The sequence below is a fragment of the Nerophis lumbriciformis genome, linkage group LG14 (genome assembly GCF_033978685.3).
Source record: "Nerophis lumbriciformis linkage group LG14, RoL_Nlum_v2.1, whole genome shotgun sequence".
NCBI classification, from domain to species: domain Eukaryota; kingdom Metazoa; phylum Chordata; class Actinopteri; order Syngnathiformes; family Syngnathidae; genus Nerophis; species Nerophis lumbriciformis.
This window is the reverse complement of record NC_084561.2, coordinates 30,209,754-30,231,120: the sequence shown is the minus strand read 5'-3', so window position 1 is coordinate 30,231,120 and position 21,367 is coordinate 30,209,754. Positions and strand designations below refer to the sequence as shown.

The 21,367-nt window shown below is 42.4% G+C and overlaps 1 protein-coding gene across 1 annotated transcript in view; it reads right to left on the bottom strand.

Annotated features, from left to right (window-relative positions):
- The window catches only part of meltf (melanotransferrin), a 53,076-nt gene extending 32,494 nt beyond the window's left edge, over positions 1-20,582 (bottom strand). Inside the window, exons 1-6 of the mRNA XM_061975615.1 lie at positions 20,553-20,582; positions 20,371-20,452; positions 13,613-13,767; positions 11,599-11,698; positions 5,565-5,750; positions 5,245-5,401 (exon numbers count right to left, since the gene is read on the bottom strand). Coding sequence (XP_061831599.1) covers positions 5,245-5,401; positions 5,565-5,750; positions 11,599-11,698; positions 13,613-13,767; positions 20,371-20,419 — 647 coding nt within the window. The 5' untranslated portion in view covers positions 20,420-20,452; positions 20,553-20,582. The remainder of the gene's footprint in view (positions 1-5,244; positions 5,402-5,564; positions 5,751-11,598; positions 11,699-13,612; positions 13,768-20,370; positions 20,453-20,552) is intronic.
- Positions 20,583-21,367: the final 785 nt, after the last annotated feature.

Sequence of the window (21,367 nt, the reverse complement as noted above, 5' to 3'; positions counted from 1 at the left end):
GCGATCCAAACCAGGACCCCTACCGGGCTGCTTTGAGCATGTAGTTGCCTAAACAGATGCCTGATTAAAATGCCACTCATCCAACATAGGGTCTTCATTGGCTATGAATATTACATCCCCCTTTTTATGGAAACAAACAAAACAAAATAGTAAAGTGCTGCCTGTACCATGTATGCATAAAATAGCATCATATCAGGTTAGTAAACTGGGAACAAATATTAAATGAATAAACATGGCACAATAGACAGATTCTGTGTGAGGTACCTGGTTAGTGCAAAACGGTACTATAAAAAGACTGGAACGTATTGTAGAACTTACACAGGTATCGGCCTAACATGTCTCAATACCAGAATGCATCATTTAACATTTTAGCGCGGTAGTGAACCCATATGCAGTATGCATTGCACTGTAATAGAAAATATCGTATGAAAATATCAAACACATTTGTGAAAAGTCTTGACTGTAAATTCACAACAATAATCAGAATCACCGATAAATATGACGGTTTCAGCTTACACATATAAGGTTACATTCGTTTTTTCTTTTCTTTCTTTCTTTTTTCAGGGCAGCGTTCGGCGTACACCCTTTACAATTCATAGGTCCAAAATGGCTCGAGGCTTTACCTCTCTGCCTGACCTGGTGCGGTATGAAGCCTCTGCTTCCGAATCAGATGGCAGTTCTGGTGCCTGCGAAGCAGGCAAGTCCATTGCTTCGCTTGTGTGTGTGAAAGGTGCGTGGTTTTCTTCCGGTGTGTTGTCGTCAGGTGAGTATGGGGTCGGTTCAGGTGGGTGAGAGTGGTGTACCTTGGTGCTTCGGAGGTGTCTCTGGTTACGGCGATACACCTGTCCCTCTGGAGTGCGGATGATATATGATCGTTCGGTGTTAGCAGGCTGCACGACCACTGCTGGCTTCCAGTGCCCCTGTCCTGGAGTCTGATGGGCTCTCCACTGTGTAGTGGTGGTAGTGGCCTGCTTGACCTGTCGAAGTATCTCTTTTGATGTTGTTGTCTCTGTACTCTCGTTGCATGTGCCTCTTGGTGACTGACGATCTCTGGTTGCAACTGCTGGTCGGTGATTGGCAGGACGGAGCGTAGCCTGCGGCTCATCAGCAACTGTGCTGGTGATTTGAAATTGTCGACTGGTGTGTTTCGATATTCTAAAAGACTGATGTATGGGTCCCGTCCATAAGCTTTGGCTTTGTCCATGAGAGCTTTGGCGGTCTGTACTGATTTCTCTGAGAGGCCATTACTCTGTGGGAAAAATGGGCTTGATGTGACGTGCCTGAACTCCCATGACTTTGTGAAGGACTCAAACTCCTTGGACGTATACTGGGGGCCGTTATCTGAGACCAATGTTTCTGGGATGCCGTGTCTGGCGAAACTTGCCTTGAGCTTGTGAATGACTGCGGTTGACGTGGTGCTGGTGAGTTTGTCTAGTTCAAAGAAACGACTGTAATAGTCGACAGTTACCAGGTAGTCCTGGTTGTTCCACATGAAGAGATCCGTTCCAACTACTTGCCAGGGTCGGTCCGGGATCCGGTGTGGTATCATGGGTTCCTTGGCATTTGCTGGGCGTCGTTCTTGGCAGACAGAGCATTGCTCCACAATGACCTCTATGTCTTTGCTCATCCCTGGCCAGAACATGATGTCCCTGGCTCTATGTTTGCATTTCTCCATTCCCATATGTCCAGCATGGATTTTTGATAGCATCTCCTCTCTGAGGCTGGCTGGAATGACGATCTTCTCTCCCTTGAAAATAATTCCATTCGTTTTTGACAGCTCGTCCCGGTGGTTCCAGAACGCAGACACACTCTGGGAACATTGTTTTCTTTTCTCCGGCCATCCATCCAGTATCACCTGGCTCAGCTGCCTGAACTGTGTGTCATTCTCTGTAGCTGCTGCAATCTCTTTCAGTTTAGGGTCACTCACCGGCAAGCTGTTGTACACGATGTGCACCTGCCAGTCCATTCCTTCACTAAGGTTGTCGTTGCCGTGGGAGATTAGGGATTTTCTGGAGAGCGTGTCGGCGACCGGGATGTCCTTCCCAGGACGGTGTTCGATTGTGAAGCTATACTTTTGGAGCTGGAGTATCATACGTTGTAGCCTCGGAGGGGCTGCAGCAAGGGGCTTCTTCAGAATCGACTCGAGTGGCTTGTGGTCCGATTCCACCAGGACGTGGCGTCCGTAGGCGTATTGGTGGAAACGTTTGAAGCCGAAGAGTATTGCGTACATTTCTTTCTCTATTTGCGCATAGTTGATCTCACTGTCTGTAAGGGATTTGGACGCATAGCTGATGGGTCTGCCCTCTTGGAGCAGCACGGCTCCGAGCCCGTACTTCGAAGCATCCACCTGTAGACTGAGAGGTTTCTCCGGATCGAAATAGGCCAAGACTGGGCCCGGTTCTATGGTGAGCACGTCTTTCATCTTCTGGAATGCTGCGTCCTGTTGTTTGTCCCACAGGAACTCGCTGGATTGCTTCAGCAGCTGTCGCATGGGCGCGTTCACCTCGGAGAGGCAGGGGGCGAACTTGGCCAGGTAGTTGGCCATGCCTAGCACAGTCTCTAGCTCTGCCCGGTTCTTTGGCGGCTCCATGTTCTTGATGGCGGATACTTTCTCTGGATCTGGCTTGAGACCGTCTGCTGAGAGCCGATGCCCGAAATAACTTACTTCAGTGGCTCCGACGGTGCTCTTTTCCGGGTTGAGCCGGACTCCTCTCTCCCGTGACCTCTGCAGCATAGTACGGAGCCTTCTGTCATGCTCCTCCCTGGTCGCTCCGTAAATGAGGATGTCGTCAACGATTGCGAGTACGCCGTCAAGGCCCTCATAGGTTTCGTCTATTTTCCGCTGAAATTCGTCCTGTGCTGAGATGAGTCCAAATGGTAACCGCAGGAATCGGTAACGCCCGAACGGCGTGCAGAACGTTGTGAGTTTGGATGATTCTTCTGACAGTTTGATGGCCCAATATCCTGAGCGGGCGTCCATTACGCTGAAGTAGCGCGCTCCTGCTAGCTCAGACGTGATGTCCTCCAGTGTTGGTAGTGGGTAGTGCGGGCGCATAATGGCCTTGTTCAGGTCTCTAGGGTCCAGGCATACTCTGAGCTTGCCTGTCCGTGGTTTTTCGACGACCACTAGCCGATTTACCCACTCTGTTGGTTCAGTTATCTTGGCGATGATGTGTGTGTTCTCCATCTCTCGTAGCTCTACCTTTAGTTGACAGCGTAGCTTGTGTGGAAGCTTTCTTGGAGGGGCCGCCACGGGTATTGCGTTCGGGTCCAGGTGGATTTTGCATTCCCCGGGAAATAATCCGATCCCTTTGAACACGTCACTAAACTCCTCCATCACTGTCTTTTTCTCAAGCGGCGGCGGCGCAGTGACTGACAGCACTAACTTGATGAGATCCATGTCCAGGCATGCTTGTAGACCTAGCACAGGGGGCGCTTGCGTTTCTACGATGTAAAAGTCCAACATCATGCAGCATGCTTTATATTTGCAATTTATTGTGCATGTGCCTTTTACTTTTAGCTGTTCTCCCCCGTAGCCTGTCAGTCTGCGCGTGGTGGGTTGAAGCTTAGACTCCTGTTTCAGGCTGCGGTACTCTCTCAGAGGAATTATGTTCACCTGGGCCCCAGTATCTAGCTTAAACCTCAGCTCTGTTCCCTGCTTGCCCATTTCAATACATGCAAAAGCCTGCTCTACTTCTGCAACACGCTCTCTCTGCACTGCATCTACAAATAATTTGTCTGTATCTGACTCAGGGCTCTGGCTTACTTCATGCACTGTCTTCCTGGTGTACTGGCTAGATTTACAAACGGCACTAAAATGATTTCGTTTTGAGCATTTAGCACACTGTCTTCCTTTAGCTGGGCAGTCGTCTAAGTTCCTATGCCATTTATTACCACAGTAGCCACAGTTCCTTGTCCGTTTTGCGCCTCTATCACTCACTCGCATGTTTTCCGTTTTCTCTGCGGCACCGTTTGATGCGCGCCAGTGTACTGCATGTACTAGCTGCTGTTCACGCGGGCTACTGGTGACTCCGCTGAGAGCCTTAGTCTGCGTCTGGGTTAGCTCGTGTGATCTAGCTATATCTATGGCTTTGTCTAGCGTTAACTCGGATCCAACGTTTAAGAGCTTTTCTCTCACTTTAGCTGAATGTATGCCAAACACAACACGGTCTCTGACCATCTCATCCCTGTTCGCATAATCACAATCCTTTGCTAGCAGCTTCAATCCGGTCACAAATTGCTCAAATGATTCACTAGGTCCCTGCACTCTTTCCTGGAACCTATACCTAGCAAATATTGTGTTCTTTTTGGGTGTTACATATGCTTCAAAACGGTCGTAGTACCCTGTCAGTACATTTACTTCCTCCGCAGTCAGGACCCACGTATTAAAAATGTCCCGCCCTTTCTCTCCTACCCACAGGAGTAAATAGCTGCATCTTTCCGCTTCACCTTTGCTTTGTAGCGGGCCGGAAAACATCAGTCCAACATGCTGCTTGAACTTTCTCCATTCTCCTGGTAAATCGAGAGAGTCCCAATCCATGCGGGGCGACGGCACTCCTGTCGGTTCCATGTTAGTGTCGGTTCTGCTCCTCTATTCTGACACCATGTAATATTTACATGTATGGAATAAACTGCAGGGCGATTTCTTCAGGCTTTGAGTTGTGTTTTTATTCCAACAGGTCATCTACCTCCAACTTCTCTACCGTTAGTTGTGTGTCTCCAACCTTACTTCCGCGATCCAAACCAGGACCCCTACCGGGCTGCTTTGAGCATGTAGTTGCCTAAACAGATGCCTGATTAAAATGCCACTCATCCAACATAGGGTCTTCATTGGCTATGAATATTACAGCTGTATGTACATATTGCATCATTATGCCTCGTTTATAGGTATATTTGAGCTCATTTAATATCCGTTACTTTTATCCTCTTTGTATATAATTCAGTTTTGCATGTCTCATGACACATTATCTGTATGTAATATTGGCTGCATTTCAGATAGTTGTTTGTGTGCCATATTGTTCCAGACCACAGCAAACATTACCTAGCTTGCCAAAGATTGTCATAAATCTATTAAAAGAAGACAGCCTGCCGTTTCCTTTAACTTGGACACACACACTCCAGACAGATTTGTTTTTTGTATTGTTGGTCCAATATGGCTCTTTCAACATTTTGGGTTGCCGACCGCTGCTCTAACCCTAAACCTTTTCCCACTGAAAGTTGTACATGACAGGTGTTGCATATTACCTGAAAGCTCCTTCATAGCTGTAATATTTCTCATTGATGCTCTTCTCGCATTTGTGTTGTCCTTGTCCATCGCCAATACACAGCTGACACAGAGAGGCGGGGTCACCGGCCTCATTTGCTCCAGGAACACAGCTGGCACTGAAAAACTGTGCCACACCTGATCACACACACACACACACACACACACACACACACACACACACACACACACACACACACACACACACACACACACACACACACACACACACACACGCACGCACGCACGCACACATTGTGTCAGTTTCTGTTATGTGTTCAACAATGAGGAGTTTCCACACCTTGCGAGATGTTGCAGCCCATAGCAGACATGTAGCCCTGGTCGATGAAGTAACCGATGGGCATATTCCAGCCGGCTGTGCGTCCTTTCCCAGTGTGGCAGCTCTTTTTCCCCGCCAGGTTATTGATGTTGATGAAAGAATTGGCCTTTTTCACGACGGCGACTGCAAAGTAGGAAGCTCCGGTACCTGCGGTGACGCAAACGCTTCACAATCAGGTCAGGATGAGTCATTAATACCGGAACACATTTGCTGCTTATCAAAGACAAACAAGTTGAAGCATGAACGCTGTAATAATTAACATAATCACAGAATAATGAGTTGTGCAGAAGCTGGCCTTTGTTAAAGACGTTTGTCAAATATTAGTCTATATACAGTATATGTATGTATGTATATACACTAGGGTTGTACGGTATACCGGTATTAGTATAGTACCACGATACTAATGAATCATATTCGGTACTATACTACTCATTTTCGGTACTATACTACTCTAAAAAGTACTGGTCCCCCACAAGTCGTCGTTGTCACGTTCTGTCATGCAGACAAGCATGTTCGGCAGTGCACAATCACAGAGTACTTACAAGCAGACACACTGTGTGGACAGAAAAGGGAGAACGTGTTAGGCTTGTCCCTGACAGTTTGGTTAAGTTTGAGTTTTTCCTCTGTGTTTATTTCCTGTCAGCACTCTTATTTTGGTTCAGTTTCCTGTTTGTCTCTCTGAGTGCTGTGTCCCCTCAGCTGTGGCTGATTGGCACCTGGTGTCAATCAGCCGGCTGCTATTTAGACCTGCTTTGCACTCCAGTCAGTGCTGGAGTATTGTCGCTAAGACTTGTCGATGTCAGTGTAGCTGTATGCGATAGCGGTAAGCTGTATTCTGTAGCTGTTTGTAGCTTGCTGTCTTTTTGTTCCTCGTCTTCTAGTTCCTGATTTCCTGACATCCTGTTTCCTGTCTCCTGGTTCCTGGTTTGTGTTTTCTTTATTTCATGGACATTAAATCATGTGTTCCTGTACCAATCCTGCCTTCTCTGCATCTTGGGGTTCGTCACCAACACCATTACGTGACAGAACAGACAAATTTTGCCATAATAACTAAAGATAAAGGTAAAGTTATAACACTGAAACGCCCTCAAGAGGTGCTTTAAGATAAGTTAAACATGCTTCACTACCAGTGTTGGGACTAACGCGTTACAAAGTAACGCGTTACTGTAACGCCGTTAGTTTCGGCGGTAACTAGTAATCTAACACGTTATTTTTTATATTCAGTAACTCAGTTACCGTTACTACATGATGCGTTACTGCGTTATTTTACGTTATTTTTTATGTAGTATCGGCTAGAAACGAGACGTGCTTCTGATTCTTCCTCTGCGCTCTCTGTGTGTGTGCGTGTCTGGGTGTGGGAAGGGGAGGGGAGGGGGGTGCGCAATACAACGTAAACCGTTGGCCAACCAAAAAGTAACCACAGAACACTATACGACTATACGGTATAGTGTTCTGTGGTTACTTTTTGGTTGGCCAAGCGGACGTGACGACAGGCTGTCCCCACTCAGATCCGCACGGACCGGGAGGGGGCGTGCCTTAAGTCCAGCTGGAAATCGGGAGAAATTTGGAGAATGGTTGTCCCATGGAGAGGCACTGAAATTCGGGAGGGTTGGCAAGTATGAGATATTCTCACTTCTTTTCTTTTGTCGAGCACAAAGAAAAGAACATTTTAGTTAAATGTAAGTTGTGTCTTGGATCAAAGATCCCGTCTACTGGCCAAAACAACAATTCAAATCTGCCTGGTTAGGCTCTGTGTATGTCACGTGTGCCTTCCTTAGGTGAAGCCAGCTTTACAGCTATGTTGTTGATTGATTGATTGAAACTTTTATTAGTAGATTCCGTACAATTGACCACTAAATGGTAACACCCAAATAAGTTTTTTAACTTGTTTAAGTCGGGGTCCACTTAAATTGATTCATGATACAGATATATACTAACATCATAATACAGTCATCACACAAGATAATCATCAGGGTATATACATTTAATTATTTACATTAGTTACAATCCGGGGTGTGGGATATGGAGGGGGGGGGGGGGGGTGGGAGGGGGTTAGGTTTGGTTGGTATCAACACTTCAGTCATCAACAATTGCATCATCAGAGAAATGGACATTGAAACAGTGTAGGACTGACTTGGTAGGATATGTATAGCAAGTAGTGGACACAGACAGAGAGATCAGAAAGTATAAGAAAAAGTGTCTACATTTGATTATTTACAATCCAAAGAGGTATTATGTGGAAGGGAGGGTGTTAGTTTAGGGTTGTAGTTGCCTGGAGGTGTTCTTTTAGTGCGGTTTTGAAGGAGGATAGAGATGCCCTTTATTTTACACCTGTTGGGAGTGCATTCCATATTGAAGTGGCCAGGGGCGCCGCTAGGGATTTTGGGCCCCATGAAAAGAATCTTTACAGGGCCCCCAACACAGTGTCATTATTTTTTCTGTATTATAATGTCATCATTATTAGGGGCCTCTCTGGGCCCCCCTCCATCATGGGCCCCTAGAATCCGTCTCCTTTACCCCCCCTTTTCGGCTCCCCTGGAAGTGGCATAGAAAGAGAATGAGTTAAGACCTTTGTTAGTTCGGAATCTGGGTTTAACGTGGTTAGTGTTAGTGTTAGTGTTAGTGTTATTATGCTGTTTGTTACTTATGTATGTTATATTGCAGCTATTTAAAATAGTTTTGTCAATTTGTTCTGGCCTGAAATAAATTGGCCCTTTGAAACATATCTTTGTCTTTGTGTGTTGTCTGTAGAGCACATTGCTTAGCAGAGTTCAGTGATGCAAATGTATGTCAAGTTGATCAACAGATTGTATTATTCTCCAATGCAATAACAGTACTGAAATGAAGGTTAAAAGGGCATTAATGGGAACTTTAAAAAAAAAAAAGTAGAAGAAGTAACTAAATAGTTACTTTTCACAGTAACACATTACTTTTTGGTGTAAGTAACTGAGTTAGTAACTGAGTTACTTTTGAAATAAAGTAACTAGTAACTGTAACTAGTTACTGTTTTTCAGTAATTACCGTATTTTCCGCACTATAAGGCGCACCTAAAAACCACAATTTTTCTCAAAAGCTGACAGTGCGCCTAATAACCCGGTGCGCTTTATTACGATTCATTTTCATAAAGTTTCGGTCTCGCAACTTCGGTAAACAGCCGCCATCTTTTTTCCCGGTAGAACAGGAAGCGCTTCTTCTTCTACGCAAGCAACCGCCAAGGAAAGCACCCGCCCCCATAGAACAGGAAGCGCTTCACCCGCCCCCATAGAACAGGAAGCGCTTCACCCGCCCCCGGAAGAAGAAGAAAAAACGCGCGGATATCACCGTACGTTTCATTTCCTGTTTACATCTGTAAAGACCACAAAATGGCTCCTACTAAACGATCCGGGTCATAAAAAGACGCAATCTCTCCATCCGCACACGGATTACTACCGTATTTCACAGCAACTGAACCGCACTGTGGAACGGGAGCACGTACGGTGAATATTCGCTCCACAGGGAATGAGAAGTCATCCTTCACTGTGGTTCTAGCTTGCCATGCTAACTTCCACTCATGGTGATATTCAAAAGGAAGACCTTGTCAAAAGAGACCTTTCCAGCCGGCGTCATCATAAAAGCTAACTCGAAGGGATGGATGGATGAAGAAAAGATGAGCGAGTGGTTAAGGGAAGTTTACGCGAAGCGGCCGGGTGGCTTTTTTCACGCTGCTCCGTCCATGTTGATATATGACTCTATGCGCGCCCACATCACAGATGGTGTCAAAAAACAAGTGAAGCACACAAATACAACACTCGCCGTCATTCCGGGTGGATTAACCAAAGAACTCCAACCGCTGGATATTGGTGTCAACAGGGCATTCAAATCACGACTGCGAACTGCGTGGGAAAAATGGATGACCGAAGGCGAACACACCTTCACTAAGACGGGCAGACAACGCCGGACAACATACGCCAACATCTGCCAGTGGATTGTAAATGCCTGGGCAGATATTTCTGTCACAACTGTGGTCCGAGCTTTCCGGAAGGCAGGATTCACAGAACTGCTGCACAACAACAGCGACACTGAATCCGATGATTTCGAAGAGACGGAGCCCGCCATTTTGGAAGCCACGCTAGCGCAACTTTTCAATTCGGACACCGAAGACGAAGAATTCGAAGGATTTACCGGTACGAATGAAGAATAACTTCAGAAAGTGAGCGCTATGTTTATTTTGTGTGTTGTGTGTTGTGACATTAACGTTCGAGCAACATTACCGGTATGTTGCTATTGCTCTACACCATTTTGAATTTTACTATGTTTGTGATTGCACATTTGTACATTTTGGGACAGAGTTGTTAGAACGCTGGTTTTCAATATATTATTAAAGTTTGACTGAACTATCTGACTGTTTTTTTGACATTCACTTTAGCGCAGCGTTTTTTTGACATTCACTTTAGCGCAGCGTAGGCGCGGCTTTTAGTCCGGGGCGGCTTATTGGTGGACAAAATTATGAAATATGTAATTCATAGAAGGTGCGGCTAATAATCCGGTGCGCCTTATAGTGCGGAAAATACGGTAACCCAACACTGTTCACTACACACCGCAACCATGGCAATGGATATGATAATTAAAGTCTATAGTAGACAAAGTCAAGACAAGAGTCATCCATCACGATGACCATCTTGTCTTTGAACACACTACACACAAGCGAATGAAGTATGCACTTCATTCGCTTGTGTGTAGTGTGTTCAAAGCCATAGTCAATAGCCATACGTGTCACATGTGGCTGTATGAACAATGCCAACACTGTCCCCACTGTCACCACACTGACAAATGACAAACACATTTTGGGAGAATATTTGCACCGCAACACAACATACACACTACAGAACAAATTCCCAGAATTCCCTGCAGCACCAACTCTTCCGGGACGCTACAATATAAACAAACACTATTAGTGGATCTACACCTAACATCCACTGTAATGATACCAAGTACAGGAGCGTATCTAGTCGATACTACTATGATTACATCATTATTTTTTAGCATCACAAAATCTTAATTCGTTTTTTAAACATGTATATTATGTTTATAAACTCAGGAAATATGTCCCTGGACACATGAGGACTTTGATTATGACCAATGTATGATCTTCTAACTACTTTGTATCGGATCGATACCCAAATTTGTGGTATCATCCAAAACTAATGTAAAGTATCAAACAACAGAAGAATAAGTGATTATTATATTTGAACAGAAGTGTAGATGAACATGTTACAAAAATAAAGCAAGCAGATATTAACAGTAAATGAACAAGTAGATTAATGGTTTATTTTCTACCACTTGTCCTTAATAATTTTGACAAAATAATAGAATGATAAATGACACAATATGTTACTGCATATGTCAGCTGCTAAATTAGGAGCCTGTGTTTGCTCACTTACTCTGAAAAGACAAGTTGTCCAGTATGTTCACTATTTTATTTAAGGACAAACTTGCAATAAGAAATATATGTTTAATGTACGGTAAGATTTTTTGTTAAAATAAAGCCAATAATTAAATTTTTTGTGGACCCCTTTATTTAGAAAAGTACCGAAAAGTACCGAAATACATTTTGGTACCGGGACAACACTAATATACACATATGCACAACCAAAAAATGCTTATACGCTCTTAACTCCTGAGGACTTAATTCTGGCAGGCAGAAAACTCCTACTAAATTGTGACGACCTTAGAGGGTTAAAGTACTTAGTAAGGGTCTCGTTTGATGATGGAAATATGTTTTACTGTCCAACTTATATTTAATTTCTTGTTTTTGGTGTGTATTTTATTTTTTCTTATTTGTTAGATTAATTTCCTGTTCTTGTACCTTTGAGGGGTGGTTCATTGTGAGTTTTTATCGGATGTTACATGAGTCTATTGAATTGTATGAATATTTTCCCCAATAAAAATACCTTTTAATTGTTTCTTGGCATCCAAAGGTGAGGCAATAAAGTCTAAAGCAAATGGTGACACTTACGATCAGCCTTTGATTCACTGGCAGCTATCTTGAACGAAGCGCTCTTCCCCAGGTTGTAGATGTCCGGAGCGAACATGGACAGTGCATCTGCTTCCTTTCTCTACAAGTGTAAGCAAATGTTATGCACTTTGTTCTGCATCTTTCTACTCCTTTTCGGCCAGGTTGAATTGTGTGTGAAAGTGTAAATATGGGATGCACTGCTATGTACAAAACCTAAAACCAGTGAAGTTGGCACGTTATGTAAATCGTAAATAAAAACAGAATACAATGATTTGCAAATCGTTTTCAACATATATTCAATTGAATAGACTGCAAAGACTAGATACTTAACGTCCGAACTGAGAAACGTTGTTATTTTTTGCAAATATTTGCTCAATTGGAATTTGATGCCTGCAACATGTTTCAAGAAAGCTGGCACAAGTGGCAAAAAGACTGAGAAAGTTGAGGAATGCTCATCAAACACTTATTTGGAATATCCCACAGGTGAACAGGCTAATTGGGAACAGGTAGGTGCCATGATTGGGTATAAAAGCAGCGTCCATGACAGGCTCAGTCAGTCACAAACAAGGATGGGGCGAGGGTCACCACTTTGTGAACAAATGCGTGAGCAAATTGTTGAACAGTTTAAGAACAACATTTCTTAATGAGCTATTGCAAGGAATTTAGGGGTTTCACCATCTACGGTCCGTAATATCATCAAAAGGTTCAGAGAATCTGGAGAAATCACTGCACGTAAACGGCAAGGCCTTGACCTTCCATTCCCTCAGGCGGTACTGTATCAAAAAGCGGCATCAGTGTGTAAAGGATATCACTACATGGGCTCAGGAACACTTCAGAAAACCACTGTCAGTAATTACAGTCCGTCGCTACATCTGTAAGTGCAAGTTAAAACTCTACTATGCAAAGCGAAAGCCATTTATCAACAACACCCAGAAACGCTGCCGGCTTCAATGCATCAGTCATCTAAGATGGACTGATGCAAAGTGGAAAAGCGTTCTGTGGTTTGAGTCTACATTCCCAATTTTTTGGGAGAAAATGTGGACGTCGTGTCCTCCGGACCAAAGAGGAAAAGAACATCCAGATTGTTCTAGGCACAAAGTTCGAAAGCCAGCATCTGTGATGGTATGGGGGTGTATTAGTGCCCAAGGCATGGGTAACTTACACATCTGTGAAGGCACCATTAATGATGAAAGGTACATACAGGTTTTGGAGCAACATATTCTTTTTCATGGACACCCCTGCTTAGTTCAGCAAGACAATGCCAAGCCACATGTTACAACAGCGTGGCTTCGTAGTAAAAGAGTGTGGGTACTAGACTGGCCTGCCTGTAGTCTAGACCTGTCTCCCATTGAAAATGTGTGGCGCAAAATGAAGCCTAAAATATCACAACAGAGAACTGTTGAACAACTTAAGCTGTACATCAAGCAAGAATGGGAAAGAATTCCACCAGAAAAGCTTCAAAAATCGGTTTCCTCAGTTCCCAAACGTTTACTGAGTGTTGTTAAAAAGAAAGGCCATGTAACACAGTGGTAAAATGCCCCTGTGCCAACTTGTGTTGGCACATTGTGTTGCTGCCATTAAATTCTAAGTTAATGATTATTTGCAAAAGAAAATTTATTTTCTCAGTTTGAACATTAAATATATTGTCTTTGCAGTCTATTCAATTGAATATAAGTTGAAAAGGATTTGCAAATCATTGAATTTTGTTTTTATTTATGATTTACACAACGTGCCAACTTCACTGGTTTTGGGTTTTGTATATTGTAGTGTGTATGTTTAAAATAAATTGTCTGTTCAATATGAACTGCAATATTTGTAGGAGGAAATCACAATTTTCTTGCTCGAAGACACGTTGAAGTGAAAGTGTGCCATTGGAGACAGCGCTCACTGACACAGTACACATCATGACATCATTACCTTACATCTGATAACTCTTGTACCACTTTCACCATTTCACCGGTAGTAGTTTGCCTCCAATAAAAGCCAATAATGATGTCACTAGTCTGGATCTAACCTGCAGTTTCTGCACACACACTTCCACCGTGGCTCCATGGACACAGCTGAGGGACGGCCGGATGGAGGTTTCGGCAAAAGCGAACGACATGTCCTCACATTTCTTCTGTTCTGCGTCTGAGATGGTGCACCATCTGATGCTGCTCTGACACAACACTGAGGGAAGAGATAGGATAAAAAAATCTAAAAAATCACATGAAATTAAAACAAAAACTTAATTCTAAAATAAATAATATGGGGAGCATTTACTATTAATGCCCCTAAAAAGGCCGCCCTTCAACTGTAGTTAATAGTAATAATCATAATAAAGCTGCATTTACTTAATGACGGATTTGTTTTCTTTTTTTTCTCTAAGTTTGACAAGTAAAGGCATTCCAAAAAACTGGAAATCAGCCTTTGTTCTTCCCCTGCTAATAGGGGGTGAACCCACGTATATAAATAATTACAGAACAATTTCTAAATCATACAGTACGTTTAAAGTTTGGACACACCTTCTCATTCAATGCGTTTTCTTTATTTTCATGACTATTTACATTGTAGAGTGTCACTGAAGGCATCAAAGCTATGAATGAACACATGTGGCGTTATGTACTTAACAAAAAAGGTGAAATAACTGAAAACATGTTTTATATTCTAGTTTCTTCAAAATAGCCACCCTTTGCTCTGATTACTTTTTCGCGCACTCTTGGCATTCTCTCGATTAGCTTCAAGAGGTAGTCACCTGAAATGGTTTTCACTTAAAAGGTGTGCTTGAAGCTCATCGAGAATTCTCCAAGAGTGTGCAAAGTAATAATCAGAGCAAAGGGTGGCTATTTTGAAGAAACTGGAATATAAAACATGTTTTCAGTTATTTCACCTTTTTTTTGTTAAGTACATAACTCCACATGTGTTCATTCATAGTTTTGATGCCTTCAGTGACAATCTACAATGTAAATAGTCATGACAATAAAGAAAACGAGCATTGAATTAGAACCGAGTTGTCAAAGTGTTTTTACTGAGGGCCACATCGCATTTATGTTTGGCCCCAGAGGGCTGCTTCCCAGAGGTGGGACCAAGTCATTGCTTTGCAAGTCACAAGTAAGTCTCAAGTCTTTGCCCTCAAGTCCGAGTCAAGTCCCGAGTCAAGACAGGGCAAGTCCGAGTCAAGTCCAAAGTCAAGACTGGAAAGTCTCAAGTCAAGTCCCAAGTCCTGCATTTTGAGTTTCGAGTCCTTTCAAGTCGTTTAACCACAGACTAATATATTTACACAGATTGTGTATGCTTTTAAAACGCTGTATTTATTTATTAAAACAAGTGCATTTGAAATTGCAGGGAAAAACATAGTGCTGACATTGCACTTCAAAATAGCACTATTAACCAGTCATTTTAAACATGTAACTCATTCCTTTACAGAATAAACACATTTGAAAAAAACAAGTGCAACTGTACTTATTTGCACAAAGGTGTTAACATTGTATTTCCATGGCATATTGCATTGTAACTAGTTCCACAGCAGTTTCTATCCTGTTCTTACCTTATCTCATTGATCTCATCTCATACTGTATGTGTGTTTATGTGTGCGTACTAGAGATGCGCGGTTTGCGGACACAACCGCGGAGTCCGCGGATTATCCGCGGATCGGGCGGATGAAATTAAAAAAACTAAGATTTTATCCGCTCGCGGGTCGGGTCAGGCGGATTATTTTTTTTTTTTTTTTTTTTTTTTGCGGGTGGCAGTTAAACCAATTCGGTACATAGTTAAATGTTGTTACCCACATACGAAAAACGAGCAGGCACCTGCTGCATATGCCACAACAGAAGAAAAAAAAAGAAAAGAGATGGACACTTTTACGGAGCGGAGAAGGGACGCCTCGCCGGGGTCCGGGACCGAGGCCCCTTCCCCCGAGAGGGCCCCACCGGGAGCCGTAGCTGAGGCGATCCGCGAAAAGGGCCCGACGCACGTCCAGGGTCACTACCGCGCCCACCGCACCGACACCCCGCCTCGTCCGCTTTTGCCGCGGCCGGCGTCACGCGCAGCAGGTAAGCAGCTTACCTGCCCGCCACCCCCGTGGCCGGGGGCTCGTAACATGGGTCACTCCGCGCGCTCCGCCCGCGCAGCTTACCTGCTTGCCACCCCTGTTGCCGGGGGCGCGTAACAGGGGTCACTCCGCGCGTCGTGCGCTCATGAAAGGGGTGGGGCTCACCCTGGTTGATATAGAGAGCAGGACGGTGGCCATGGAAGTTGGAACCCGCTAAGGAGTGTGTAACAACCCACCTGCCGAATCAACTAGCCCTGAAAATGGATGGCGCAGGAGCGTGGGCCCATATCTGGCCGTCGCCGGCAGCGAGACGCGCTTGGAGGTGCGCTCAGCGCGGCTCCCATATGATTGCGCACTGGTGTGCGTCTGGGTCGTGACAGCGTGGCACGCGAATGTCTGTGCATTGGATCAGTCTCCTTTCTTTAACAGGCAAAAGCTTTATAACCTCACCATACCTGCCAACTTTTAAATCAGAAAAACCTAGTAGCCAGGGTCCAAGGGCCGCAGGCCCCGGTAGGTCCAGGACAAAGTCCTGGTGGAGGGTTCAGGGCTTCGCCCCCCGACGCAAAATGACTATTAGCATTCAGACAGGTTAAAATGTTGCTAAAACCATCACTTTTCTATCAGTCACAGTGACTTTTCAAAACAAAAATATTACAGCAAAAATCATATGGGTTGATTGACATGTTTATTCTGTAAGCTAACTTCAATAGTTTGAAATTATTTTGACAGTTAATGCCAGTTATCCTGTCAACCTTTCACAAGACTTCAATTTGTTAATTGAAAGTATAAATAGTATAAACACTTTTTACAGTATGTCGTGCTGTGAAATACAGCCGACAGGATTGCGCATGCATGGTGCAGGAGAACAAAGGACTTCTTTCATTTAAGGTTTGTGATAAACCATCAAACTCATTCGTTAAAAGGACTCTATAGTAATATGAAGCGAATTTTTCTGGACATTATCATGCAAGAAAAGTTTATTTTTGGGATCGCGATCACCGCGTAATGATTTTTAAAGGTTGCATTACATTATTAACTGTCCCATGTGATCAGCCAGTGCGATTGGAAGTCCATGCTCAATTATTGCCTCCGTAAATAAAACTTCGGCATTTATCACATCCAAAGAATCTGTTTGGGCGACGAAAAACGTTGAAAGTTTTCCACTTGTATCGCTAGCAACGGCATTAGACTTGTGTTTTTTTGTCCCAACGTGGTCTTTTACATCGCTAATTCCTCCGTGTCCGATCGAAAAATCTTGTCTGCACAAGGTGCAATTCGCGTAGTTTTCACCCTTTTTTTAATTTTTTTATTAATATTAGATATATAACAACGGGCGGATGGTGGGCGGATGCAGTTCTGATCAAACGTTACATCGGGTGGATGGCGGATGGTTGACGACTTTCTGACGCGGTTGCGGATGAAATAATTGCCTATCCGCGCATCTCTAGTGCGTACACATGAAAAACATAACAAATACATGAACATAACAATGAACAGAGTTGTACTTTTTAGATGTCAGGACCCTATGCAATATGTACACATATTCTTAATATAGTATACATTTTAACTGACCTTTATTTGACTATGTTTGTCTTTTTGTAGGTGGCTAAAATACGCGGTGCTGCTGACCACCGTCTAACTTTACGTTACTGTGTGTGATACATTGACTAACGTTACGTTACTGTGTGTGATACATTGACTAACGTAATGTTACTGTGTGTGATACATTGACTAACGTTACGTTACTGTGTGTGATACATTGACTAACGTTATGTTACTGTGTGTGATACATTGACTAACGTAACGTTATGTGTAGGTACCTCATGCAACCCTGCTTAAAAAAAAATCACTTGACAAAAAGTATGAATAAGGTAGCAAACTGCAGTGGATGCAACAGATTGCCGTGTTTGCAATGACGTTGTAACCATAGACATCTTATAAGTAGACGCAGGTTGCTGTGACGTGAGCAATTTGGCCGCCATCTTGAAGTGGTGATGAGGAGCCGGCGAGCAGCCTAAACTGACAGTTGACAGGTAGAAAACAAAGATGCCGGGCTGGTGTTCAGCGTTTTCCTGCTCAAATGAGCGGACTGTTGAAAATAGGAATCGGGGGATTACTTTTCACAAGTAAGATTTAACATTAACGTACTATTGGTTGTATCTTATGAAAATAATATTACCACAGAGTTGAGAAGGATCAAAGATCTTCAATATTTGTATGTGAAAATCACAAAGAAATCTTCTGGGGGAGGATGACGCCCCTACAGGGGTTTGGTTTACAAACTTTCAGCCCCACCTAAAACAAAATTCACCAGCCGCCACTGATTATGATGCATTATCATTTTAGGCAAAGTATAAGACAATACTTTCTTAACAGTATAATTGTAACCAGGAATAAGTCTTCAAGTAACAATATTCAAATACTAACATTGTTGGGTAAAACAGAATTTGGTTTTATTCTGAATCCAGTGAAACAGATTGGTGGTTTTAGCTGATATGAAGACTTTCAGGTGTTTATTTATGTTTAAGTATTTGGCAGACGCTTTTATCCCAAGCGACTTACATAAAATAATACATATACCGGTAAAACAATCACTGCAAACATGATCATTTAAGGGAAGAATGTAATAGAAAATATCAATACAAAGTGTCAAGACAGAATAAACTTTCTGCTGCTGAAGCAACAGAGATACAGTCTATAGGTCCCTAAGATATATAGATATCTAATGTATTCATACATTGTTTATGTAGGATATACGCATGTATATATAACCTAATCATATTGTTTCTTCAACTTAAAAATAGTTTACCGTTTTTTCCCCCTTCTCTGGGATTATATTCCCAGTTTTGATCTCGGACGTCTGGTCACTTATAGCGTATAAGAATATTATATTACTGTTAAGCAAACTATGAATAATAAAACACGCCAAAACATGTGTCTGTTATCATAGCTACACGTATGACAAAAAAGGGGGGTGAAAATCAGTGGTATTCAGTGAGGTAAGATAAATTAAATGTGCTGACAGTTCATTGCTCCTGCCAAATAAATTGCACTGAGTGGAGCGGATCACCACTCCAAGATGGCGGCCCCGCGCCTCGTCTGCGCCAGTAGGCAGTAGCGCTCTATGCTGCGTCTACTTATAAGATGTCTATGGTTATAACGTTAGCAGTGAGTTTGCAGCCTCACTGATTTAACTACACAGCAAATAAAAGTCACGTTACTTAGCCAATAAACGTTATCTTACATTCAAAACTTACCCTTCTTTGTGCAACTTCAAATGTCGAACGAAGTTGGAAGTTGTTGCGTCTCTGTCTGTAATATTCGAACTGCGTGATTTGCATACGGCAATTCGTTTTTTGTTGACCAAGTCGTAGTTTTTATACCCGAACGAAACCAACTTTGGCATAATTGTTTATCACTGGCACGTTGTTGGACAACTCTTCTTCATTGGTTGTACTGCAATTTGATTGGATGAATGCTGCGTGATGAAAACAACGTAGATCTAATTTGATTGGCTGTTGTACTGACAGCACACCAGCTGACAGGAACAACACGCTGAGAGAGACAGACGAAGAAAATGAAAGATACGGAGCGCTCCCAAATAACTTTTTAAGCTTTGGATTTTGGGGAAAGTAGCAAGTCATGTCAAGTCATGTCAAGTCAAAAGGCTCAAGTCCAAGTGAAGTCACAAGTCATTGATGTTAAAGTCTAAGTCGAGTTGTAAGTCTCTTTACATTTTGTCAAGTCGAGTCTAAAGTCATCAAATTCATGACTCGAGTCTGACTCGAGTCCAAGTCATGTGACTCGAGTCCACACCTCTGCTGCTTCCAACAGTGAATACTATTATTACACAATTTTTTTTTTTATTACTCAATTTTATTTGTGGATTTTTTTTTTAACTAAAATGTAAAAAAATATATGGTAAGTTGCAATCATTTCACCTCAAAATGTAGTGTTTATTACTGTAAATGGAAAAACAGTACTGCTGTTTTTATGGTTAAAAAAAAAAGCAGCTCAGTTGCCAGAATTTTACTGTAAAATGTACAAGTGTTTTTTCAAATTTTGGCACCTGAGCTGCTAGTTTGTTTGTTTGTTTTTACCGCAAATCAACAACTGTAAATTTTTCGGTGTATTACTGTAATTGCCAAAACGGCACTACAGTTTATTACAGTAAAAAAAGTACTGTTTTTTTCATTTAGAGAAAAATGCTGTAAAAACCACAGTAAATTTCACAATTTTACCATGAAATCTTTTACTACTTTTACATTGCACAATTTGATGGATAACTTGCTTTGAAATCATTATTATTAGTATTTATTTCTATTTAAAAAAGGTTTGAATGTTTGATCATATATTTTTGCATAATTAGACAATATTTAAGTTGACATAATTTGCGATTACATGGAGTACATATATTTGTTTTCTCCCAAAATACAAAGAGAATACATTTAGTAAGAAAAGTTATAGTACTTTACTGATACATATTATTTCCAGGCTTTCGAGAGCCAAATTCACGTTGTGTTTTAACTAACACACTGAAAAATGACGTTTCATTTTTGTTCATGCTGAGTGCTAATAATAACGCTAATAGTCATTATAACTGGTGCATTAAAGGGTTAAAGAGCAAAAGTGTCAGTCCACTAAATTATAATCTGATTTCATTATGGAATAAATATGAATGCCTTTATAGTCCTTTGATGAGTGTTTTCATACAAATATTGAGTGTGAAGGCATCTTACCAACGTGTAGAAGTAAAAGAAGTGCTGCTGCCGTGCTCCACATGTTCATGATCACGTACTCCCTGCTTCCACTCTGCTGACTCTTCAGACCAAACACAATTTTATCTCCAAGACAGAGGGCAAAGTTCTTATATGATGCTCAGCAAAATGTACTACTTATCTTCGCATTATGCAGAACTCACAAGACTGAAGAGTACTATAAAAATGTTCCACCTCACACGTCTATGCCAGTATTGCCTCGAATGTGTGAACAGAGACGCCTTTTATAGTCCTTACCTGTTTTCTTCTCTGTGCTGCGGCTGTGGGACTTTTCCACTGGTGGACACGCAGTGACCACCATTGACTCACTCTGTGTGTGTGTGTGTAGGTGTGTGTGGGAACAGTCCAAGTGTCAGACACTCATGGTGACCATACTTCCTCAGGTTTGACTAAATTCCTTATCAAACATGTCATATTTAATGTTTATTTTCAAATAAGTAAATTCTCAACCAACTAATAATAATGCTGAAAAGCATTCACACAAAACCCAAAACCAGTGAAGTTGGCACATTGTGTAAATGGTAAATCAAAACAGAATACAATGCTTTGCAAATCATTTTCAACCTATATTCAATTGGAAAACTTTGTTATTTTTTGCAATTACTAGCTCATTTGGAATTTGATGCCTGCAAAATGTTTCAAAAAAGCTGGTCCAAGTGACAAAAAAGACTGAGAAAGTTGAGGAATGCTCATCAAACACTTATTTGAAACATCTAACAGGTGAACAGGCTACTTGGGAACAGGTGGGTGCCATGATTGGGTATAAAAACAGCTTCCATGAAATGCTCAGTCATTCACAAACAAGGATGGGGTGAGGGTCACCACTATGTGAACAAATGCGTGAAAACAGTTTAAGAACAACATTTCTCAACGAGCTATTGCAAGGAATTTAGGGATTTCACCATCTACTGTCCGTAATATCATCAAAAGGTTCAGAGAATCTGGAGAAATCACTGCA